This window comes from Protopterus annectens, chromosome 17.part0 (genome assembly GCF_019279795.1).
Source record: "Protopterus annectens isolate FY-2018-M chromosome 17.part0, PAN1.0, whole genome shotgun sequence".
Lineage (NCBI taxonomy): Eukaryota > Metazoa > Chordata > Ceratodontiformes > Protopteridae > Protopterus > Protopterus annectens.
In genome coordinates this window covers 174,331,005-174,358,093 of record NC_056751.1, presented here as the reverse complement: position 1 = coordinate 174,358,093, position 27,089 = coordinate 174,331,005, and the positions used below count along the sequence as shown (strand labels likewise).

The 27,089-nt window shown below is 37.6% G+C and overlaps 1 protein-coding gene across 3 annotated transcripts in view; it reads left to right on the top strand.

The window, feature by feature from the left end:
* Positions 1 to 8,502, top strand: part of KCNN2 (potassium calcium-activated channel subfamily N member 2) — a 544,190-nt gene extending 535,688 nt beyond the window's left edge. For 2 of the 3 annotated variants that reach the window (XM_044059288.1, XM_044059289.1), the window contains one exon: positions 5,978 to 8,502. In XM_044059288.1, coding sequence (XP_043915223.1) covers positions 5,978 to 6,265 — 288 coding nt within the window. In that variant the 3' untranslated portion in view covers positions 6,266 to 8,502. The remainder of the gene's footprint in view (positions 1 to 5,977) is intronic. The other variant, XM_044059290.1, reaches the window with a different exon arrangement.
* Positions 8,503 to 27,089: the final 18,587 nt, after the last annotated feature.

Below are 27,089 nucleotides of genomic sequence, written 5' to 3'. Positions count from 1 at the left end.
TTGATTGCTGTCAAGGTGCCTCAAATACTTGTGCAAAGTATGAGTAGGCAGGGGTCAGACAAAACAGATTGCTGTCACTGGTTAGATGGCATTTCCAAGGAAATGAGAATGACATGACTGGGGCACTAAGAGAGTCAAAGCAGTGATATTATTTTTCAAAAGGGAATCTAATGGAGTACCCAAGATATTCATGGAAAGGGCAGGAAAAATCTTGGGGAGCAAAGAAGTTATCCAGGGACAAAGAAAAGCATAGAGGTCTTCTCCAGGGGACAATTGCATGAATCTGGCAAATAGGACTTCTGAACTGATTATTCAGAGAAGAGGCAAATAGGTCTACTTGAGGACCTCTGTACAGGTGGATCAAATATAGGAGGACTCCCTGATCTAGTTTCCATTTGTGAGGGTCTGTCCTTGTCCTGCTCAGCTTGTCTGCCTCACAGTTTTGTTCTGGAGGTACAATAAGATTCTGCTCAGCTTGTCAGTGCCACAGAGCTAATTCAAGCTAACATGGATGGTCTGCAAAGGAGGCACAATGTGGTTCAATTATTGTTGGATGTAGGATATGGTCTGGGTAGGAGGCTGTACAATTCTGAAGAGGTGTTGACTGATTCCATGTCTATTGCTTGCAGTGCCTTGATCAGGCAAGCATCTGGGCCCTATTTATATGTTTGTGTCTGTCCTTGAAGCATCACTCACACCTTCTGACTTTTATCCTTCCTCAACTGCTCCTCAAGCAAAGCTCATGGTTTCTGTTTCCTTTATCCTTCCCAAAAAAAGGAGAATGTTTGAGGGAGACCTGATTGTTTGTGAAATCCTGAGAGACACAAGGATTTCTAAGGGCTTTGACTCTAGATTGTCTTTCATTTGTGGAATCCATGAAGATGATATTTCTCAGAAAGAGACTTTTGATGGCATTTGAAGAACTTTCTATTGTGGAGTCTGATTAAGGGTAGAGTGAGAATCATAGATTCCATTTTCTATTGTCTTTCAAGTATCCCCCTCAGAGTGACCAAATAGAAAGAGTCAAGAATGACTTTAAATGTTCTCTTGGAATCCCAATCTGTGTAAGAGACATCTCTCACCCAAGACAGAGATTCTTGAGACTTTGAAAAAGACTTGAAAAGCTAAGCAAGTCATCTAAATATGAAAAAATGTGAATATTCTTCAGCCTGCAATGAGCTGTAACTGGGCTTTGAAACTTTGTAAACACTCTTGGTGCAGTGAATAGTCCAAAGGGTAAGGCAGAGAACTGATAATATGATCCAAACACACAGAAACCTAAGAAACGCCTGAAGTCTGACAAACCCCAGCAATGGAATTTGAAAAGACAATGCGGGTGAGAGAGATTTCTTGCACAGATTGGGATTATAAATCAGGCAATTCTCCCTGCCAACCTCACTGCTATCTCCACACTGTGACTCACTGCTGCCCAGTTCTAAACCCTGACTAGCTTGCAATTTGCATCCCCAATTTGTACACCCTCTATAAAAATATGCTAATACTATTATTATTTTTCTCTGAGCTAAATCTGTATCTCTGTTTTTTAATGTTTATTAATGTTTTGACTAAAATGGACATATATCCAGTTAGACCAGCCCGGTCAATAAATGTAAAATAAAATAAAAGTCTGGATGAGTAGTAGTGTGGTGATAAGCACCTTTTAAATCTAATATTACAAGGACACTTGAATGAGGAGAAAGTGGTAACATAATGAGAAGAAACATCATTTTGAATTTGACACTATCACACACAATTTCAGGAAAGAAAGATTCATGACTGGTCTCCAGGTATTTTCTTTCTTTGGCACTAAAGCATCCTTGAATAAAATTCCTTTCCCACCTGGTAAGGGAGAACTCATTCTGTCACACCTTGGGGCAGCAATTGGTGAAGGGCAGATGGATCTTGTGGATGAGAGATTACTCCCTGGAAATGAAGAATTTCACCCCACTGCCATTTGTAACAGTGAAAAATTATCTTCAGAACCTACTTGTGTGAAACTATGTGTTGTCAAAGAGAAGAGTGGAGATTCAGACTTTCTGGAAGAATAAAAGGGGCTGCTAAGGTGGGAGGGGAATCAAAGCCTCTTAAATAGTAATTCTGATGTATTGTACTGTCCTAGGTTTTAGGAGTTTCCAGAATTCTTCTTGTAACCCTTGCCTTTTCATCCTAAATGTCTGTTTACCTGAATTTTGTTGAGACTATTTATTTTGTTTATTACCATCATTGAAGGAGGAGTTAGAGAAGCCCTTGGAAAACTTGGAAAAGGGGAACTGAAAAATCCTAAGAGATTACCTGTATTAGACTTACCTCTTTCATCACACTTTTGATCACCTCTGCAGCAGAGGGGACAAAAACTAAATCTCTAGCTAAAGGAGAATTTAAAATCACATTTTAACATCATCTGGGAGGTTCTGAGAATGCAGCTATGTGAACCTCCTCAAAACAGTACGAGTTGCCATAGCCCTGGAAGAAGTATCAACACATTTATACACACACTTTATTTACAAAGAGGACATACTTGAACAATAGAAAAATTAAATTATTTAAAGCAGGTTTTTCCTCACAAGAAGAAACTACAAGTAAAACATTTGTCAGAACAAACCTTAACATGTGAGCCTGACAATTCAAAACTGAAAATCAGATTTGCAGAATTGTACACTTTTCTCCCATACTTATCAATAATCTTCTCATCCTCATCATTGAGAGTAGGATTGGAATTACGTGTTAGCAGCAGGAGGATTAACTAAAGTTATAGCTGTTGGATCATTTTTGAAAAGAGTGTATAAAAATTTAAAAGACTGAGGAACTTTATACATCTTGTCTCCTTTTAGGGGCAGGTGGCTGACTGTCAAGAGAATTGCAGGCAGTAACTCACACACACACACACACACACACACACGCACACACACACACACACACACACACACACACACACACGCACACACACACACACACACACACACACACACACACACACACACACACACACACACACACACACACACACACACACACACACACACACACACACACACACACACACACACACACACACACACACACACACACACACACACACACAGATAAAGCAGACATAACTGGGGGAAATGTTGCAGGTTTTGGAAATGCCTTTTCTAATAGCTCACAATATATTCTGAGGGATCTTAGAACCTCAATGTTTTTCCATTGGTGGTACTGCCACATTCTAGAAATAGTCTCAGAAAAAGAGGGAGAGTTAGAAAAATTTATATCTACTCAGAGTCTGAATCAGAAAATTAGTTCTACTCAGAATCTGAATCAGAAATCTGAGAAGAAAACCCCGTATCTGTCCATTCGTTCTCCTGTGCAGATTCAGAACTTAAATATGTTCAGAAAAAGAGGTATTCCTCTTTCTTTTAACAGAAACTATTGTATAAAAAACATTAATAACCCTGAGACAGAATCAGTGCTATTCCTGTCTAAGGAAATTTGATGAGGAGTAGATACATGCTTTGTTTTCTTTTTCTTTTTGACAGGAAAAATGGGACCAACGGTGTTATTAACAACAGCAACAACTTCTCCAGGGATAGGGACAACATTCTGACAAACAGGATACGCCTTCCCTGTTTCATCACCCAAGACTGACAAGAGTGGCTTGCCTTTGCCCTCTGAGGGAACTTCAACAGCCACAGAGTACGTGGTTAATCCCCGGTCCTTAGTGGCTGTAGGTGCTACACTAGAGGGATCCGGGGTAAAAGATGAGTGGTCTGAGGTGCAACTAATGGCCCCTGCAGAGTCACTCACCTGCTGCTGAGGAAAATTGCTAGCCTGTTGTTCTAGCAAAGGCTGTTTGGTTAACTTTATCTTTTGTGGTTGATAGAAAGACAAGCCATGCAAATGACACAGTGATCCATGGTCAAACTGAAAATGGTGCCTCATTTCCAGGGGAAACCATGCAGCAAATGTCATTAAAAACTAAGTCTTTGAAAATCACTTTTTTCACAGACAAATACAGTAAAAAGCACTTAAAAACACTTTTCCACCCATACAAAGAAAAATAAACATGATTTCTCCTCAGAAAAAAAAATGTTTGGTTACGTCAAATGACTCAAATGCCTAAGAGGAATATACTGTTCAGTGACAGTAAAGCTCTGAAGGGCTTGGCATCCAAACTTGTCTTTGAGTCAGCTCAGCTTGAGCTGCCAGACAGTTAAGGTACACGGAAGGTGCCATGAAGCTTTGGATGTTGGCAGGCTGTTATATCTTGGGTATGATATAACCCATATACCTAAGACAACTGCAGCAATCAATGTGATGAACATCTATAAGAATTTGATAAACAATTTGCAAAAGCTATGAATAGATGTGATTAGAAGAATTATACAATGATGAGTTGAAAGCCCAGGTTTTACAGGATAATATACTATCTGAAAAATAGTCCGGGCCTCAAAATTTTGTTTGCAGAACTTTGCATATGAATTGACACAACAGAGTTAACAGAAAGAAAAAGAAAACTAATCTGTCCACCTAGATAAAAGAGTTTTGAAACTAAAATGGCATCTTTGTCATAGAGCAGAAGAACAAAGTATACCACTAAGTAACATCTAACAAAGGCTTCAAATGTGCCAAGACTGATGTATCTCAGTCATTTAAATGAACGAGCCACATGGTCTGTTAGTGTTGTTTCCTTACATATATACTTGAGCATTGGTTGGTTTCCTATTAAACTGTGATGCATGCCATTGGAACAGTGTCCTACTAAATTGTGAACTACTGCTTCAGTGCTTAAAATCAAAGATGCTCCTGTTGCTTTACTCTTGTGCTTGAAATGCTTACAGAGTGCATATTTTTGAATAGAAAATCTATAATATTCAGAATACATATACTAATATTGTGGGTGCAATACAGATTTCTTGCACTTTTTATAAGAAATGCATATTGCATAGGGGCTGGATTCATGATGCATAAGCTTTGACTCAGAGGGATTCTGCATCTTCGTAAGGCTTTCTGATTTAGAGGCTGGTGTCCCACTATGGTTTTTCCTAGTTGGGTGGTGTAGTGCAGAAAATAGTTTCACTAGGGAAGCTGCATGCAAATGTGGCAGTCAGGGGAGTCACTAATGTTAATTAGCCCTTAGCATTCTTCTGGAAAAGGCAGCAGCTTATAATCATCCTAGGGATAAAAAGAATCTCTGCTGAGTTAATTTTTTCCCTAGGAGGAAAAAGTGAAGCTTGTCTTTTGATGGGTTTCACACAGTCACTGTTAAGGGAATAGTTATGATACACCTTAAGTACAAGGGGGTAGTTATGGTGCATGTAAGTATAAGGGAGTAATTATGGTACACATAAGTATAAGGAAGTAGTTATGGTACACGTAAGTACAGAGGAGCAATGGGGTGTGGCATCTCTGTTTACATACGTGTAGGCATATGTTTGCTTGTCTGTGGGAACATGAATGTGGCTAAATAAGTTATTGTTTTGGTTATTTTATTTTGCATGTTGATAACTATATAGTTATAATAGATCATTCAAAACATTTAATAAGTGATGAATGAGAATAAAAGGAAGCTGAAAGGTCATTCAGGGTCTTTCTTTCTGAAACAATGCCTCTGGATTTGTATCCCATTGCATTTACTACAATACACTTCTTTTATAAAAGAAAATAAAAGTCTGAACTAACTGGAAAAGCACTGTGGGGATTGGAGACCAGATTATGAGTGCACAGGACAAGAGGATGGATATCTCCAAAGTGGTGGTGGTGGTGGTGGGGGGGGGTCAAGGCCTAATCTGGGGATCAAGCACTATTACCTGACATTGCATTAGGAAGGCAGATTGGGTGGCCATCCTCTAAGTTAATCTGTTTTGTGTTTTTAAGACTTTTCTGGTGTTTCATTGTTTTTTTTATTTGATTATTGTATATGCCTATATTTTTTATGTATCAGTAACTACAGTTTTCCTGCAAGTTGACCAATGTTTACAAATTCTCACCTATTTTTCAGACTCAGAATATTATGTATGACATGATTTCAGAATTAAACGAAAGAAGTGAAGACTTCGAGAAAAGAATTGTAACACTGGAAAATAAATTAGAGACCTTAATTGAAAGCATTCAATCTCTCCCCGGACTGATTAGCCAGACAATCAGCCAACAGCAAAGGGAGTTTATTGAAACAAGTATGCACCTTTATGAAAAGCAAGTTGCCTACAGTGCTGAAAGATCACGGTCTTTGTCTAGACGAAGGAGATCCTCCTCCACAGCCCCGCCAACTTCATCAGAAAGTAGCTAGAATATAACAAATTAACAGAATAAAGACTTTTTTGCCATCATATGGTCAATATTTTAGCTTTTATTGTGAAGCCCTACAGTTCTAAGCAGTGTTATCCCGGTTCTGATATCAGAATCTAGGGAACCTGAACATGTTTTAGGCCAAATTGAGTAAAATACTCTACTTATTTTAGATGCACAGTGAATGCACCTGTCATTGCTAAATAAATTGTTTCTTCTGTAATTTGATTAACTTTTTACTCATGCACTGCAGCAAACTTTCCTACTATAATATACAATAAAAATAATAATTTCTGCATGTTTTGTTTGGTCACTTTCAGATCTACTTTTCTGAGTGCAGCTGAGTTTTAATCCAGGAAAAAACGCAACTGTATGACCTCACTTATATTTTTGGTAGATCAGCTTTGACTTATAAAACAATGACATGCTCATTTGCAGGTATCACAGCAGGCCATATCATTGCTAAATCTTAAAGTAACTATTTTAAGTGCCAAAGCTGGGAAAAGACTATTTGTTAGAGAAGATCATGAGGAATAAGGAAAGGCAATAGCATATGATTTTTTTTCTTCTGTATTCAATTACCAACACATCATTTCTGTACACCATAACTGCATCACATTCTACAGTCATTAAAATGCTTAAGTCCAAAGAAAGTTAATGGATAGCATTACCTTTATTGTTCATTTATCACTAGAAAATGAGACTGACTATGTAGGGCTTACACAATTTTTGTATTCATTTCTTATTTTCTCCAGCCTATTTTATGTTAATCACATTTCTCCTGTGCTGTTTTGTAGTTGGACTTAACCACAAGTATTCAGTTACACTGTGAAGCTTACCGTGTGGTCCTTCCACTACATTAAAGTTCCACAAAAATGGCTACCTGAAGCAGAAGTATCTGGGGTATAATACTGGAGTGATACGTGTACACTGTTGCATTTAAAAGGAGCCATTAGAGTATAGTAGGTGTGCTGGTGTGCAGACAGGACTAAACATTTCTCAGTCACCATCAGGGAATGGTTTGCATGTGCATGGTCATTACTGCATAGTGGCTTATAGGTGGCGGCACCATTTATGCCAACAGTGGATCCATGGTTTCTCACATAACAAACAAGGGAATGAACAACAAGGAAAAAACTTTATATATTTGGAGCTATCCAGCCTGTCTTTGTACCATTTATGAAGACCAGCCAAAGTTGAACAGGAAAAATGATCATCACAGACTTCATTGTACATCCATCTGATAGAATGCTCTACTAGATGAAATGACCAGCCTTACATGGCTATTACATTTATGAACATCAGTTATTATTATTATTATTATTTGCATTTTTCTTGGTTACTTTTTAGTAGATTCTGGTATGTTTTGTAAGAAATGGTATTTTAACCTTTGCCATTGTAAGAAAATCAAATTGAATATTATTTTATTAGCCAGAATTAATTGTTGGTATATCATTCTGTGTTGTTTGTATATGTATAACAAAAATATTTTTTCAATTTAAATAAGATTTCATAAAATTCAATGTACAGTAGTAGATACCTAATGGAGTTTACTTTCCATTACTAAAACTGCATTCTCATAATTTTACTTTTGATTAATATGCCAAACTTTTTTATTTAAGAAGCTAATAACCACCATGCCCTCCACTTGTATAGAATATGTACGGTTTGTGCCTATCACTAAGTTGCAAAGGTAGTACACACAAACACACACAACTCACACAAATAAGACATGAAAAGTAATTAGCCTAGCCTAACAGCATAATGCATGAATGTTGATTATAAACGCCTGGGCAACAAAGAGTACAGTGATGGAAAAAAATGCTACCCTCTTTTTTTTTGAAAATATTATCCTGAAAATTGTAAAAAAGCATGTAACTCATGTTATTGTAAGATAGAAGGTATATGCAAAGTTCAAACATATGAGCAAGTGCTTATACCAGAAGTACGAAGTCAACAATAGGGCTTCTTACTGCATACATATTACAGTAGCATGGTTTTGTAATGGCAATAATTTGTATAAACATTACATTTAGTTCTGGAGAGCTCTTTTTTAGCAGAGTAAAAGCAAGCTGTGTGCTATACAGCTATGAATAAAAGCCATGATTTTGTTGATACTGCGAATCATCATGTAGGTCTTATTCAAATTTGCTTTTTGGCTACAAGTCAAGTATTTCAGAGATATGTTACTTACCTTGCAGTGGCTTTATTTTTGATAAAATACATTTTTTACATTTATTCCTCTCTGTTTCATTCAATTTTTTGTGCAATAGTTGTGTTCTTGTTTCATATATGTTAAACATTTCTAAACAGTGCCTCTATAAACAAGACTGTTTGACTTCAGTACCACCACTTTTGATACTATGCATATTAAATAATATACAAAAAAGTGCTGTAGTAAGTTAAAAGAAAGCAGAATACGTGATTTGTTATTTCAGAGCATGTTGATGCATAAAAAACATAGCATTTTTATGTGCTGTGAAGTACATATCTACTCATAAATAAAAAGTCACATATATGAGTTTTAACAAAAAGATGTTGCCCTGTTTACAGTGAGAGTTTGATAATCTGCATTGTTTAAGATGTGTACTGGCATTGATTTTGTAGTTGCTGTGTGACTATTATCTAATTTGCTTGCACTGAAAGTTAGAACACTATAAATACTGCATGAGGTGTTTACAATGCACATACATTGTATAACATATATGCAGAGTACATTATCCAGCCACACTTTGTCTAGCTAACAGCAAACGATAATGACTGTAATCTATATACCTGATACGTAGTCACATCTATTTATATATTGCTTTATCTTTTCCCTTATTCACAATATTTAAATGCATATGAACAGATTAATTGACATAATTGTAAGTGCATTTCTTTTTACTAAAATTGCTCTGTCATCTCTTATTTGTCATGACGTGGCTTTAAAAAAGTTATACAAGATAGATAGTCTTACAGAGAATGACCTTTCAGCCAGAGAAGGAAAAAAATGTTTCTAGTTACTGTGTCTGTGCAACTTGTAAAGTCGCTTAACTTGCGATGTTTTAATTTTCCTTCCTTTGTTTTGTTTCCCTTCCATTACATCTCAGAAATTACATTAATCTGAAGATTATATTTTGGTCCTTCAGTAATAACTCAATATTAAGTTGCATTATTCCAGAATTTTCCAATGTTAGTTATGGCATTTTGAAAAGTGCAGTTTTGAAGCATTTAATTGTGTTGATTTTTAGAAATTTCTCTGTTTGTCAGTTATCAGAAGTGCTGCTGTATATGGGTGTGTTATTTCTTCATTTTTTTAACATGACAAGGTGTCATTTGATCAAGCACAAAATGTTATTGTTATTCTTCAGCCTTACTTCATCTCTCCCATAGTAACTCCCTGAGTGAAAGAAGTCTCACTGTATTGTGATTAAAAGCTGAAAGTGCTCACTAACATCTATTCACTATTAAATTCAGGATTTTGTGACTATATTAACTGGATGCAGATTCTGAGAGAATGTCCTGACTACAACACTGAATCTGAGGAACATTTACAATAAAGCCAGGTTTGTCTGCAATATTCATGATGGATAACTTACACCTCCTGGAGAAATAATTAAAATATGTAAGGTATGAAAGGCTTAGGAAATGGGTATATGCTTACAACCACCAAGCTGATTTACTTTGAAGAGGACTGACAAGGTGAAATTCTGATTATGTTTAAACTAATTTGGTGATAGTACATTTTGAGGATGATATTAATGTGTAGGTGAGACAGAGAGAGAGAGAGAGAGAGAGAGAGAGAGAGAGAGAGAGACCATAGGCTAAGACTGGAAAATAGAACATAAAAATAGTGTGCTGGGGATTGTCATTACATTGCAAACTGAGTGGCAAGAATAGGAACCATGACTTCCAGTATGAACATTTAGTGTAAAATGCAGGAAACAGTACCAACTGTATTTGGCAATGTGTACAAGTTAGAGGGTAGACAAACACTATGTGTGAAGAACTGTGAAAGTAAAAACGGAAGCTGTATACACTGGGCATGCTGGAACATTTGAAGAATTGAAGGGCAGCAGATTAGTTAATTGTCATACTGTTTATACTGAGAGTTTAATGAGTAAGTAATAAATGCATTTCAGAGTAATTTTATATTAAGTAATTATTTTCCCATTTATTGTAACAAATATATAAAGTTTCCTAAAGCTTTGCATTTATTTTATATTCTACCTCCCTGGTGCTCTACTAAATCTGCTTTTGCGTTCGTATAGATAAACAGATGCCTTTAGGTACTGACCTGGGCTAGCTGGTTGATTGTTTTTCTCATCTCACAGCTTTCTCCAAGTCCTGGTTCATAGCCACCCCCTTCTCTTGTTCTCCTAACATAATTCTCCCTTATGATACCCTTGGTGCTCATAATGTATCTCAGTTTAGTAAAAGCTATTATATGGTGCAAAAAGAAACTAATATAAGCTCAGGACTAAAAGTGTCTGCTGTTTGTGACATACATATTCTCCCCCAAACCCTGTGATACTAGTAAGACAGCATATAACTTACCTGCAAACTACCATAATTTCAGTCTACCTGATTGTTTTTTTTCCTTGATTCATGCACCTCTTCCAGCTGGGCTAACCCACTCCATTTGCCCTTGCTATGCTCAGGCTCACTCCACTCCCCTACCCTACCCCCATTCCCACCCATCCCCTCTTTCATCACATTTATACTCTGTACACCACACCCCTTCCTCCACCCAATCAGCCAGACCAATTAATTAGCATATTTTCTCCTTGACAACCTATCCTTCTATACTCTCCTCCCCTATAGCCTCATTACCTACCCTGTCCCCTTCCTAGTCCCATCCATTCTCTACCACATGCTCCTACTCTCATCTTGAACCATCACCTCCTACTTTCATATCATACCCTATACCCCTACATATCAACCATATTTACTACTCATTTACTCTCTCTACTATATCTCCTATCATTTGGCAACTCTATCTCTCCATCTTCTTTCTCTTCTTCCCCTCACTAACAACCTCCTACTATACCTCACTTTGCCTTCAGCACCTCACTCTCACCCTCCCTCATACTCTCAACACCCATTCTGTCAACCATATTTAGTCTCACCATCACTCTTCCCCATCTCACCATCTGACCTCTTCAAAATTACCACATTTTCTAGCTCATCTCTCCCTACTAGTTGGAAACCTAGATATCTTTCTACTATGAACTTATGCTTCTGTATTCTCACATTCTTTGACACACTTCTCTTGGATGGGGACATCCACCCCAACCCAGGACCTCCCACCCCTTGCTTGCACAATGCCACAACACTAACTTCTCCCGACCTCCCACCTACCCTTTCCTAACAGCACTCCCCCACCTAAATAACTAAAAAAATCTTCTCACTAAAAATTGAAAGCATTATAAATAAAATAACAGAACTGCACTTTTGGATTTCTAATACATCTCCGCACCCTAACTCTATCAGAAACCTGGCTTAAACTACACATTCTCAACTCAGAAATCTTACCTCCAGGCTACAATATCATTCACTCAGAACCAATAAGCGAGGAGGGGGTGACTATCATCTACTCTGAACTACTAGACATGTCCCCTCTCTCCATCGCTGTTCCATCTTTTTCACCTGCAGAAATCCTTACTGTTAACTGTCACCTAAACTCACACAAAAAAATTGCCATAGTCTCTATATACATCACTCTGGCAATAATATTCCAATCCTAGAAAACTTTCTCTCCTGGCTAACTCAACATGTCCCCTATAAAACCATCATACTTGGAGACATTAACATAGACTGGTCTAAACTATCCCCCTTCTCCCCTACCCATAGTCTTAACCTCCATGGATTTCACCAACACATTTTTACCCCCACTAGAACTAACAAAAAGTCCCTTTCTGGACCTATCCTGGACTGGATTCTTATCTCAGCTCACAACCATTACCATAACCCTGGCATACTTCCAAACTCTCTAAGTGATCACTCTCCAACCTTTATTAATAGATTCACCCAACATTTTTCCAAAGACCATACTTACAGAATATGCCAGAACCTCACCCACTTTGACCCAGACACTTTTAACTCTAAACTATCTGGCATCAGTTGGTCCTTCCTATACCACCTCCTTCTCAATGAGGCTATAATGTCCTTCAATAAGATTTTCCTTTCATTCTTGATTCCATCGCCCCTTCTAGAAAAATCCAAATTAAACCCAACTATGCCCCATGGCTTACAAAACAAACCCCACTGATCATGTACAAAAGAGATAGCACCTGGAAATCCAGGGATAAAAATAAATCCCCTCCCTTACTTCAGGCATACAAAAAGCTCAGAAACCAGACCAGAAAACTAGTCATCAAAGGTACAAGAGCTTTTTTCCCTCTAACCAATGCAGCCCTCAAACAAATCTAAAGAAATTCTGGACCTCCATCAACAACCTGCTCCAACCAGGTAAACCCACTACTCCCAACCCCTTTTTGCACAACACTGCCACTGAAACTGTCACTATCCTCAACAACTTTTTCATAGAAACTATCCAAAAGCTCACACAAAATAGTACATCTCACCCAACTCCTCTATCACCTGTTAATAAAACTCTTCCCAATACATTTTTTTCCAACCAGTCCCAATTACCACTATTAAATCTCTTCTAAATAAACTTAAGCCTCGTTCCCCCTCTGCCAACCAACTACCTTCCCACTGCCTAAAAATAGCTGCACAATCCATTGCCTACCCTGTTACTATACTTATTAATTGCTCCATCTCTGAGAGCCTTGTCCCAAATATCTGGAAATCCTTTTATACAATCCCTCTTCACAAAGGTGGAAACTCTACTGACCCCTATAAATTTAGACTCTTTGCTATCCTGTCCCCTTTCTAAAATTTTTGAAAAGTGCATCCATGATCACTTAATCAAACACCTTCTTTGCAACAATCTCCTTACTCCTACCCAACATGGCTTTATACCCCACCATAGCACAGCCACTGCATTACTCTCCTTTACTCAAACGATAGCTGATGCCCGTGACAATAACTTGCTTGACTCCTGTCTAGTCCATGTTCTTTCAAAGGCCTTTGATACTGTCTCTCACTTTAAACTCCTTACTAAACTTTCTGATCTACATCTCTCTTCCTCCTCCATCAACTGGTTCTCTAGCTACCTCTCCAGCTGGCAACAATCTATCCACTGGCAAACTATCATCTCTCCATTCCTCCCTGTAAATACTGAAGTTCCCCAAGGATCACTTCTAGGCCCCCTTCTGTTCAACATATTCACTAACAAACTTCACACTGCTACTAACCTCTCTATGCTTCTACAATATGCTGATGACTCCACCCTTATCACCTCTGCAAATAACATCCCTGAACTCCTGGATGTCACTCAACAAACCTTCACCTCTGTCAAAACTTAGCTCTCTGATAACCAATTAATACTAAATAAAAAAAAAAGACTAAACTCTTTTCTTCTTTCCTAAAACACTCACCCAGAACAAACCCACTTTTTTCTGTAAGCTCTCTTAATAACACCATCATCAAACCTGAACCCCATACCAAACTACTTGGAGTAATTATTGATAATTAACTCAAATTTGATACTCATATCCAACAATGTATAAAAAAGACCCACCAGAAACTCAGACTTTTCTGTCACACCCAGAAATTTCTGCCACCTTCTTCCAAACCTTCTCTCACTCAGTCCCTTCTTCTACCCTGCCTTCTCTATGCTACCCCTGTCCTTACTAATGTTCAAACTTCCCTTATCACTAAACTAGAGCAAACTTATCACAAAATAGCCAGGCTTGCCTCTAATCTCTCCTATAAATCCCACTACTGTCTCACCCTTAAATCACTCCAATGGCCAGAATTCTCTAAGCAACTACTTTTACCCCTGAATGACCCCTCTTCCTATCCTTCCATCTCCAACCTAGTCTCCTACTACAACCCCCATCGCCACCTTTGTACTTCCAGCAAACATCTCCTTGACATATGTAAACCCAATAAAAATATAGGAAAGTCCCTTTACAAATACTCTGTTGTACATGTTTGGAACTCACTCCCTCAGAACATAAGAAGCATTCATTAAATACTCCTGTTCAAAAAATAACTTAAAATTTTTCTTCAAAGTACATGGTACTGCCCTTGTCTAACCCCCACTTGATCTAGCCTCTTCTCTTCTCAACTTTAACTCATTTTCTCTATTCTCTTCTTTACTTCCTTGTACTTGCCTCATCTACCTTTATACCTTCCTCTCCCCTCACTTCCATAGCATGTATATTCGTATAAATCTTTATTTAAAGAAATGTTTTTTGATTGAATGGTTTATCTATTTGTATGTACTTCATGTGTGAGATTCTCTAGACCTGTCAGTTGTTATTTAATCTACTCTATGTACAGATATTCTCTAACTGTTGATTTTCTTATTATGTTTCATGGTGGTTTTAATTCTTTACTCTTATTTTTATTTTTGATTTGATTTTTATTGTAAAATTATGTAATACCTCTGGAGCTTTTCTCATTGGGTCTCCACTGTAAATGGGCCATTGGCTCAGCTGGACTAACCCTGTTAACAAATGTCAATAAATAAGTAAATAAATATTAGATACACTGTATTTCTTTGAGGTAGATGGAAAATGCCAGAATTTTTTCTTTTTATTATTATTATTATTTTTTTTTTTTATTATTACAAGAGAAACCAGATGTTAACAGAAATAAGCAGCTTGGTCAATTCTTCAGTAAGGATAAAGCAGTACAACAGAACTGGAAGCTCCGAACATTAAATAAGTTAAGAAAACATAGCAGAAATGTAATACAGTAGTAACTGTTGTTATGTACTGAAAACCAGTTTTGTATGGCTCCCTGAATTTTTCTTTCTAATGCACAAGTTTTTTTTCAAATGTCTGGGGCCAAGGCCTTCAGTTTTGCAATGGGTCACCTGAATGAGTTTTTGTTGTTGTTTTAAAAGCAAGAATTATGAATCTCTAATACCTGGCTTTACTGACTGACTGTAATGGTAAGTAATCTGCCAAGAAATAAAATACAAGAGATAGAGGAGAAAACTAGAATTTGGACAGAGGTGAGAAGAATGATACAGTGAGGTAAGTATCATTACCGTTTTTACAATGCAGTGATCAACCAGATATTTTTGACAATGTTGTAATGTTGCTGGCATTGTGATTTATGTAGAAAAACTTGGATTGGAATACTTTAATTTGTAGCAACTTAATTGTTTGGACTGTGGAGGTCAAATAATATTACAGAGCCCTCAGACATAGTGGCTCTAACTGTTGGGCGGACATTGGGGTTGAGTAAATTAAAGTAACGGACCCTGTCATTTGCTTAGTTTAAACAGTCACTATCTGTCTTTGCAGGACTATTGTGTATTTCAGAGAAGCAGCATAGATTATTTAACTGGACACCTGATAAGCACAAACAGAGTAGGCGCAATTGCTATGGATGTATTCTGTGAAGGAAAATTACTAGCTGCTTGTTATTTCATTTTTATTTTGGTTTTGCAGGATTAATGTGATTATGTAAAGTCCCCTGCCATAAACAAACTCTGCAACAGATGGAATAAACTGCTGCAAAAGAGGGTAAAATCCCATGAGTGGAGGAGCTCCCTGGTCAGTCTCAGTAAGAAACTGAGATCCTTTATAAGATCCTCCAAAGCTAGCTACAAAAACAAAATCACCACTGATTCAAAGGGCAACCACAAAGCATTCTATAGTTATGTCAAGAATCTCAATGGCAACACCCAGATCTGCTCTGAGTTACAGCACAACAGCATGAAAAATACAGAACCTACTGATTTATTTATTTATTTATTTTACATTTGTTAACCGGGATGGTCAAACTGGACGAGGTCCATTTACAGCGGAGGCCCGGGGAGAAAAGCTCCATTTAATTAATACAGTGGCTAGAGATAATTATACATAATATATAAAACAATCAAAGAACTTTGTATTTGAGCATAAGAGAGCAATGCACAAAGAAAAGCTTATCAACAATTTTTACCAGTAGACAATAAGTTAGTGATTCAAAAATATCCAGACAGTGATCAATAACAAACATTACTATATGTAAAGAGAATTGCCAACTTCCTGGCAGATAGGTTTAGTGCTAACTTTACCCCCCTCTCACCCCCTAAAGGGCCCATATCTATACAGGAAGAATGCAGAGTCTCTGTAATCACATCTATGCAGGTAAAAGCTGCACTCTCTAAAACCAAAAACACAGCATCCATTCTGCATTTTACATGAACTTCAGAATGAACTGGCTCCCCACCTAAGTACCATGTTCAGTCATAGTCTCACATCAGGCTTTGTGCCCACTGAATGGCGCACAGTAACAGTTATCCCACTCCACAAAGGGGGAGCCACTACTGATCCTGGGAACTATCGCCCTATTAGCCTGACAAGCCTGGTTGGCAAGGCCATGGAACATATCATCATGGAACTCATAAACAAAGATATCGGTAACCTCCAAACTCTGGACCCCACCTAGTTCAGGTTTGTGAAAGGCAGATCATGCCTTCTGATCCTGATCGACTTCTTTGAGGCAGTCACAAAAGCCGTAGATGAGGGTAAGGTGATTCACACAGCCTATCTTGACCTTGCCAAAGCTTTCAACACCATCCCCCATTCTGGAATTATAGCTAAACTCACAAAACTACCTTCCTAATAGTACCTATGGTAAAAAAAGCTGCTGTAATTGATGGGCAGTTTCCCATCATTTTGTCTGGCCAGCCTAAATTGACATGAGCATCCTGAGGCAATGTAGTAATTGCCTGAGGTATGCTGACAACTACTTACTCATAAAACAAATACCCTATGTGAGAGATGTAATTACACTATGAAACTGGAGTCAGTTTTCTCAAGTAACAATAAACCGGACACCAAACAAGATTGTCAGCACACACATTCACTTCTCACACAAAATAAGGTCAAAACACATAAACCCACATATGCAGAGGTACTCACTAGAAGCCTACCAAAACATCAGAGAACGCCAAAATGTAAACCACTTGCACACACTGCTATGCAAACAGTAACCACTATACATAATAACCGCAACGGGGTGTAGGAGTGGAAAAACGCCACAAATAAAAACACAAATCCACTCGGGAGCTGATGTACTACAACCCAAAACAAAATTTAATTGACAGAGAGTCCACAAAAATATCCACAGTCAAGCGCTTTTGTCAAATGACTTCCTCAGAACAAAAACACCATAAATTCATCTCCTTTTATACAAAAAAAATATTAAATAATTGGTTCAGATGAACAGTAATTAAAATTTAAAGTGACAATATTTTAAATGTTTAAAAAATCGGCTATGCCTAGATTTAAAATCTGTGCAAATACGCAGAGGAACCAATGCCTTCAAATATCTGTTATGTAAACAAGTAAATAAATAAATAACTACATAAAAACAATAATGGAGAAAGAAATAAATTGAGGAAAAAATATAAATACGAATATGAAAAAACAATTCATAGTTTTGTTGCCCTGAACTTTAGTTCAGGTTTAATACTAATGCATTCATTAATACCTGGAGCCTCTGTGGCATTAAGCTTAAGCTTAAATTGCCACCTAACTTCTGCCCATAATAATTTATTAGTCCAATCCCCCCCCCTCGAAAATCCTTGTTGACCACTTCTAAAATACCAAATTTAAAAGAGTGGGAAGGGTTAATACTAATATGTTTATACAGTGCATTTTTTTCATCTTTTTTTACAATATCCTCCTTTCTGTTTTCCTTACATAAAAATGGCCACAGTCTTTACATCTAGCCAGGTAAACGACACCTGTTGTTGTGCACGAACCTAAAGAAAAGGTCACCTCCATATCATAGGGACCATGTTTTACCTTAGGAACTTCAATAATGTAGCTGCAGTAATCACAGGCCCCACACCTAGTTATCCCTTTCTTTTTACTATTCTTCTCCTGGTGTGTATTTTCCAGTAACCATTTTAAATTACTGTTAACCCTATAAATAAACAAGGGTTCAACACCAATAACTGACCATAAATCTTTGTTACCCTTAAACATAGTCCAGTTATTTTTAATAATATTTTTAACACTACCTGAAGTTTCACCATATGTTAGTACCATAGCCTGGGGAAAATTATTTCCTTCATCTTGGTTTTTGTTTATTTCTTCAGCCACCCCTAATAATGGTTTATACCTGAGGTCCCATTCACTAGTAATGTGGTCCTTTATACGAGTTAAAAGGTCAACTGGGTAACCCCTAGCAAGGAACATTTCCAAAACCTGTTGTGTTTCATCTTCCACAAAACTATACTTGGAGCACATTTTAACCACCCTGACCATCTGACCCTTAACGATGTTTCTTTTGGTAAATAAAGGGTGGTTACTAGTAAATTCCAAGTAGTTGTTGGAAAAGGTGGGTTTCCTGAAGACCCTGGATTGAAAGCTTTTAGTATAAGGGTCCTTAATTAAATTCACATCTAAAAAATTAATCTGTTGGTAGTTACTAATACCACTGAATTTAAAATATTCACAGGATCCATTTATATAATCAAGAAATTTTTCATGTAGTCCCTCATTTTTCCATAAAATGAATAAATCATCTAAAAATCTCAGATAAAGACACCAGTTCCCTTTGTAAGTAGTATTAAAAATGTAATAGTTTTCCCATTGGTACATAACAAGATTGGCAAAAATAGGGGCACAACTATTATCCATTGCTACTCCTTTTACTTGCCTGTAAAATTCTCCTCCAAAGGTAAAAAAAATTGTTTTTCAAAACAATTTCCATCAGTTCCAAAATAAAATTACTCTACTACTACTGCTACTAAAACTTCATGAAAAAATTCCAAACCTATGTCATGTGGAATAGAAGTAAAAAGGTCAACTACATCCACTGTGGAAAAAGACACTTTATTACTATAAAACTCATTTTTTACCTTTCTTAAAAAGTCCCAGGAATCAATTAAAATGTGATCTATGGGGGCCAATGCCTTCCTGACCATCCGGTCAATGAAAATACCAAGAGGGTATGTAATACTATTGTGTCCTGATATAATGAGCCTATATGGAGGGTCAAAGACACTTTTATGTGTCTTCAGAATACCGAAGGCTGTGGGTATAATGGGGTGCTCAACATGAAGGAAGTTGTACAGTTATTTATTAATAACCTCTTGATATAGTGAATTCTCCAGTAGAAGTTTAATTTCCGATAGGAAAGATGAATTTCATTCCTGGACACATATTCATATTTAGATGTGTCATTAAGCATACAAGTAATTTTATTGTTATAGTCTTCAGAGTTTGCAATAACCATGCCCCCACCCTTGTCTGGTTTCATAAACCTTATATTGGTTTCACTTCTTAATTCATCTAACAACCTTTTCTCTGCCATAGAAAGGTTGTGAATCCTGTGTTTGTGGGCTTGTAAAGACCAATATATTTCCTGGGAACAAACATTCTCAAAAAAATTTAAAATAGGGAGTAATGGGGGGATGTAACAACTTCTCTTTCTAAAATCCAGGTTCCCTTTTCCCTTCTCCACGTTTTTGTCATTATTTAAACATTTTAAGTTTAATTTCCTAACAAAAATCTTTAATTCTGTTAATGTTTTACTTACATCTTCCTTTGTTGAGGGGACAAATTTCATCCCTTTCATTAGTAAATTAAATAAATCTTTACAAACATGTAAACCAGTATAATTATAAATTTTAAAACCCTTATATAAATGAATAATACCGTCTTTACATATAGTGATTTCTTCATTATTAATGTCCCCATTTTTCCCCTGGGTTAGTCATAACTGTTCTTCCTCCTGTAGGATTGATTCCTGTATTTTGATCTTGTCCCCCCTTCGCCCCTGGGGCCTAAAAAATCATCATCCAATCTAGGGTGATTTCTATTAAAAATTCTTTCAGACCTCCTAAGGGGTGGGAAGTCTGAATCGTAAGATTTATCATTACCATTTGCTCTACTTATAGTAGTATTCAGATTAGAGTTCTGTGTTTGACTGTGTGTATTAACTTTACCAGCTTCGACATCTAGATTGGCTTTAGGGAAAGGGTATGCTAAACCATTTTTATATTCATACTCATCCCTTGATAGTTTCTTTTTCTTCCTATTAATGTTGTTAACAACCTCGTTTTCAACTTTGTCAAAAATAACATTATATCTAAAGGAATGCTGGTTAAAGTTTGCATCATTTAAAACAACACCATTAATTTCATCAATCTCCTTAAGCAAATCATTAATTCTGTATAATTTTGTATAAAAGGAAATGAATTTATGGTGTTTTTGTTCTGAGGAAGTCATTTGATGAAAGCGCTTGACTGTGGATATTTTTGTGGACTGTGGATCTTTTTGTGGACTCTCTGTCAATTAAATTTTGTTTTGCACTATACATAATAATACATACACCAGTGTCTCAACAAATAAGCCCCTAAGGCAAAACACTTCAAAACCTAGTGTCGTAGTCACAGACGACTCCATAGTGAGACACACAGATGTCCCCCTCACCAGGCTGGACAAAGAGAAGGTCACAGTCAGCTGCCCATCAGGTGCCAGAATCTGTAAAATCATGCATGCACTCATATCACTCAACAGCAAATACCATTATGATTCTGTCATACTCAGTGTTGGGGTGAATGATTTGAGATGTACCTCTCTAGACTATATGAAGAGCAACATGACTAAACTCTCAAAAACATGTGTCCCAGGCAGGTATGACCCTAGTTCTAAGCAGCATTCTACCTTCCCCTTGGATGATACCACAGTATAATCAAAAAAAAACTTTGACTTCAAAAATTGGCTTAGCTTGTGGTGCTAGTCCAGGGGAATCCAGTATCTGTCAGCCTGGGAAGACATGGTCGACAAACCACACTATTTTGCCAGAGATGGTCTGCACCTGTCTCCTCTAGGCTTTCTGATAATGGCAAAGGCACTTGCCTCCCACATGGTGCCTTTTTTAGGCAATGTTAAAACAACAACATTTCTGATGTAACAAAATCCACTTGAAACAAACTAAATGTTTTGCTGCTTAATGCTAGTAGTATGAACAGGAAGTTGCACTTCCTGGAAGCACTCCAGACCTTGGAAGAGGCTGTTGTCTGTGTAGTCATTGAGACATGGTTCAAGGCTGTGGAGATCATTCCAGTCGTGCAAGGCTACAATGCCCTCCACACATTCAGACCTCAAAATGAGCATGAAAGGACCAAGGGTAGAGGTGAATCCATCACCATTAAGGCCAGGTATACCTCAAGGCTGGCCAAACAGTGTGACTCTCTTGAACTACTCCATGTCCAATTAACTATAGGTGAAGTACCCTACCACATCATTGCTAGCAATAGCCCCCCCCCCACACCATGAACCAAGAAAAGCACACCACCTACCTGGACTTTCTCTCGACACTCACCAGACAACCTAACACCTTAGTAATGGCAGATTTTAACTATCCCTCCATTTACTGGATGACATACATGGGCACAAACATGCTTGCTCAGAGGTTACTGGACTTTGTCAACACAAATGCTCTAGAACAGAAAGTCTGCACCCCCCACAAGGGTCTCAAATGTCCTAGACATAGTACTGACCAACCTGGGAGCTCACTACACTCTCCACCATGTCTTCCAGGTAAGGTCAGACCATAAATCAGTCTCATTCAAAGTAAGTATTGAACTTGACACTCCCACAGGAGCAAAAAACCTAAAAATCATTTCCAAAGAAAACTAAAGCCTACCAAGTGATGGTATAAAAAGTTTTATACCCCCCCCCCACAATCACAGACAACAATGACTCCTATGCAGAGGTGTATGCAAATGCTCTGTATAAAACACTGGCTGTACCTGACCAGATCAAAACCAGGCCCTCGTAAAAAAAAAAAAACAAGCCACCCCACTGGCCCTCAAGTATAAAGAGATTATATAACAAGAAGAAGAAACCAATGTCTTAGAACAAGATGGGACTGGCTCAGCAGAGGAGGAATTTCTTCCACAGCTTGAACAAGCAAATCAGAAATCTTGTAAAGTCCTCTGAACTACAAAGCTAAAATACCATCTCTAGCCAAGGATAATCATAAAGCATTCTTTAACTACATCTAAAATCTAAAAGGGAATGTCCAGCTATGTGCCGAACTGGTAGTGGGATGGCACCACACATCGTATACTGGAGGAACTTGCCAACCTGCTAACTGATGGATTTGGCCCAAACATCCCCCCCCCCCGTCCCCACCAACCATACCCCAAAGCATACCTGACACCAATTCTCTATGTAGCATCTCTAGAGATCGGGTCATATCTGCACTTTCTAAGGCCAAAAACATGGCCTCATTGGGAACAGATAGCATTCCAGTTTGCTTGCTAAGAAATTTAAAACAGGACCTAGTGGACCCACGTGGCACTCTCTTTAAACATAGCCTGAGAATTGGCTTTGTTCTAAAAGAGTGGAGAACAGCAACAGTAATCCCCTTGCACAAAGGGCGGCCATCAACTGACCCAAGAAACTATATACCCATAAGTCTAATCAGCCTCATCTGCAAGGCCATTGAAAGAATCATCATGGACCTTATCAACAAGGGCAAAGGTGACCTTTAGACTCTAGACCCAACCCAGACTGGTTTTGTTAAGGACAGATCATGCTTATTAAACTTAGTAGACTTCTTTGAGAAAGTCACCAAAGTCTTGATGAAGTTAAGAAAATGCATATCTCCTGTCTTGACCTAGCCAAGGCTTTTGACACAATGATCCACTCAGGTATCATTGAGAAACTCTCCCAGCTGGGGATCAATCCTTACGTTATTAGATGGGTAGCCAGTTGGCTCACTGACAGAACACATACTGTCAAAGTTGATGACTCCATCTCTACCAGCAGACCGGTCACCAGTAGTGTATCACAAGAATCTGGGCTGGGCTCTTTACTGTTTAGAATCTGTTTCTTGAAAGTCCAGGCTAAAGCAGATGGCCTTTGGCTTACTAAGTTCACTGATGATTGCAGCTTTGGTGCAATCATTAAGTCCTCCAGTGATGTTAACCTATTACAAGTGGGGCTAACACAGACAAATGATTGGTGTCAAACCACTGACTAAATGCAAAAAAGTGCATTATTATCCCCTTTGGCATAGTGGAATTCCATGCTAATTACAATATTGGCAGCACCTCCATAAGTTCAAACCCAGTTGTGTGAGATCTGGGAACACAGGTTGATACCAATCTGAATTTCAACCACCAAGTTTCAACAGTGGTAAGACAAGCCATCTATGTTGCACATCTCATAAGTAAGAGCATCGCATCCAGGTCTAAGGATGTTATAACTACACTGTACTAGACCCTCATCAGAACACTAATAGAGTACAATGCTCCCTTTTGCATGTAAATCACCAGACACCTGCAGCAGCTGGAGTGACCACAGAGGTTTCTCACCAAGAAAATAAAAGGCCTCCAAACCATCACCTTTGTGGATGCTGCTGAGAGGTGACTTGTGCCTGACTTACAGGGCAGTATCCAACCCTGCCCTGATGGAAATGATGCAGATCCACAAGTCAAATGGCATAAGAGTCACTAGGGATGGTAATCTAGTCTGTGGCATAAAGAGAACATGCTGGAGAGATAGATATATCTCCCAGAGATTACCGCTTCTCTGAAATAAACTTCCAATTCACATGAAGCAGAGCTCCTGACTGACCCTATTCAAGTGCAACCTAGATGCATGGATGGGAGACTTCAAATCTCCCCCAGAGATGGCATCCTTGTCCCTCATGAACAGGGGTAGCCAGTGTTGATCATAGACTTGCTCTGCAAATTATGTCCATCTAGGAAAGGAAAATTGGGGCAACTCAGGGTTAACATGGCTAGGCCTGTGAGAGCTCTTGGGTGGCTAGCCTAGTAAACCTCCCATGAACCTATAAACTTATGATATATGACTGTGGCATTTGTACCTTAATTTGTTATCCAAATTTAACACAGAGGGGGATACAAGAAAGAGACTACCTATTTTTTGTGAGAGTGGGGGATAGAAGGGCAAGTACTATTCCCAAATTTGATATCTGTATTCTCACAAGCATTTGTCTTCTTATTTTATTGTCAACTGTTTTTTGGTCAACTTTGAGCATTAAAACTTGGATACAATGAACTTCTTCCTAGAAACAAAAAGTAAGATTGAGTTTCTTTTCTTTTCTTTACACACGCTTTTTTGTTCAGGCCATAATTGGATCAAATGTTTTGAAAAGAAGCTCTAAAATGTGCCTCAGAACATTTATAACCTCATGGCTTACAGGCACCTAGCAGCTGTCAAGCCCTAGCTTAATTTAGTTATTATAGGGCAGACTTGGTCAGTTACCATCTGTTTAACGAATGCAGAAAAAAACAAAGTTGAATGTCTTTCCTTATTCATGGTTTTCACTCAGGCCATTGTTGGATGAAAATGCTGTTTAAAAAACTCAAATGCATCGCAGAGCATTTAGTAATCTCATGGCTTTATGCAGTTGTTTCTACTACAGTTATTACACTGTAGCCTTGTTTAGTTAGGATGTCCTGAAGGGAGGAAGAAAAAACAAAGTTGAAGATCACGACTAAATTTCTTATTTTGATCATGGTTATTGTTCAGGCAATCATTGAATAAAAATGGTGTTTAAAGTTGCTCTAAAATATACTTCAGACCATCTAGAGCCCACATTATTGTCCCCCGACCTGTACCTTACCTTTACTGTTGTCAGAATGTAGTCTTGCTTAGCTAGAACATGTGGAATGAATGAATAGCTGCAGGAGAAAACTGAAGGATAGCACAAAGTGTGAGAAAAAGGAAGAAGAATGTAATCTGGATACTGTGAATAGGCCAGGATTATGTGGGTTGAGGGTGGGAGGGTCATCATGGAACCCTTTTGCCTTGGGCACCATTTTACTTAAGGTCAGCCCCGGGTGAAGGGACTAGGCTGATGATGGACATGAATATCTGATGCCAGTTTGCCTTCCATGGGGGTAGAAGAAAGGGTATCTCACTGTGTTGGTGACACTTGCAGAAGTGCTAGTGTGTCACCCATGACATCCACATGCCTCACAGCAGTGAGACACTTAGCCATGTGGTTGACCTACACATTAGCCCCCCCTAAACACACACACACACATACACACACACACACACACACACACACACACACACACACACACACACACACACACACACACCTTCCAAGAGCAGCCATCATGTAACATGCAAGTTCCGAAAGGCTTTGGAATAGGACAGCCTTCAGGATCAGTAGACTATCCCACTTCCTAACATATGACATTTGTCTCCATTGGAGGGTAAATGCGCTGAAGGCCTGCTGCCCTGATGAAGAAGCTGGATCAAGTGAGAGTCGCAAGGGATGCCCATTAGCTGATCTTTTCAACCACTCCCCCCCAAAAAACACCCAGTTTCCTTAAAAAGTAAAAAGCAGCATGTAGAAACCAAAATACAAACCAAAAAACAAATCAAATGTTCTGCCACCACACAGTAATATTGATCTTAAGTTATTATATAACATTTAAATAAATACTATGAATGAACAACTTAAAAGAATCATTACCTTTGTATCAGTTAGTGTGCCAATTGTAAAAGCCTTTTACAATATGTGTGAACATGAATTATATAAAATATTTTTGAAGGATGATGTGATAAATTTTATAATTTGAATTCAGTTGAATTGAATGCCCGTAACAGTCTATATTCCAATGATGATATTATCATAAAACAAGTAGATAAGGGAAGTAAAGCAGTTACAATGGATAAAAATAATATTTTGAATGGATGTATATATTACTTTCAGATATTAGTAGCTTTAAGAAAGTTAAGTGATATTTAAATAATTCAGTTTTGAAAATAGAATCTTTTTAAATGACTTCTTAATGGAGAATTCTATTACTCCTGATTATACAACTATTTATATAAAGCCCACGCTGTTACACCTATCATTTATGAACTATCAAGATCCATAAGGATCCCATATTTCCACCTATGAGACATCTATTCTCTGGTAGTCATGGGATTACCACAGCTATTTCTAACTATTTGCAGAATCAGCTATGTAATCTTGTTACAGTTTAGTAAAGCTTCATAAGACACCAATGATTTTCTTAGTGCATTGTATACTTGATCCCAGACCAATACAAATATTAATTTTATACTTGTAACCATGGATATCAAATCACTATTTACAGTTTTCTCAATGAAATTAGGTTACAATGTATAAGGGAATTTCTATGTTCACATAGTAAACCCTAGGGAACAAGGATTGAAATGTTCTGCAGTATGTTAGATATTAAATTAAATAATAATATCTTTATATTTAATAAGGAGTATTTCTATCAACTACTGGGTGTAGCCATGGGCACCCCAGTAGTAACACTTATGTGAATTTAGTGCTTTTTAATTGGGAAAAGAATCATATTTATGATGACTATCAATTAGGAACTTATAAAAAATAAATATCTAACCTTTTATAAGTGCTTTGTTGATGACACCTTCCTAGTGTGGACTGGTAGTATTGATGAGTTACATTTTTGTTACAGAATTACAAAACACAAATGATTTTCTTAAATTTGATTTGAACTATTCAAAAAAAGAAATAATTTCTTAGGCTCTACTGTAATGCTTTGTGAAGCAAGAATTGATTCTACCAGGCATATGCTCTATAGTAGTATGTGCCCTATGTACATCTATAAAAATGTAGCATAAAGTCAACTACTTATAGCTTGCAGAATAAATAATAAAGGAAATATTTTTGTGGATGAAATGGCTAATGTGACTAAATATTTTCAGGGCAGAGAATATGATGAAAAATTAATTAATGAAGCTATGCAATGTACAATA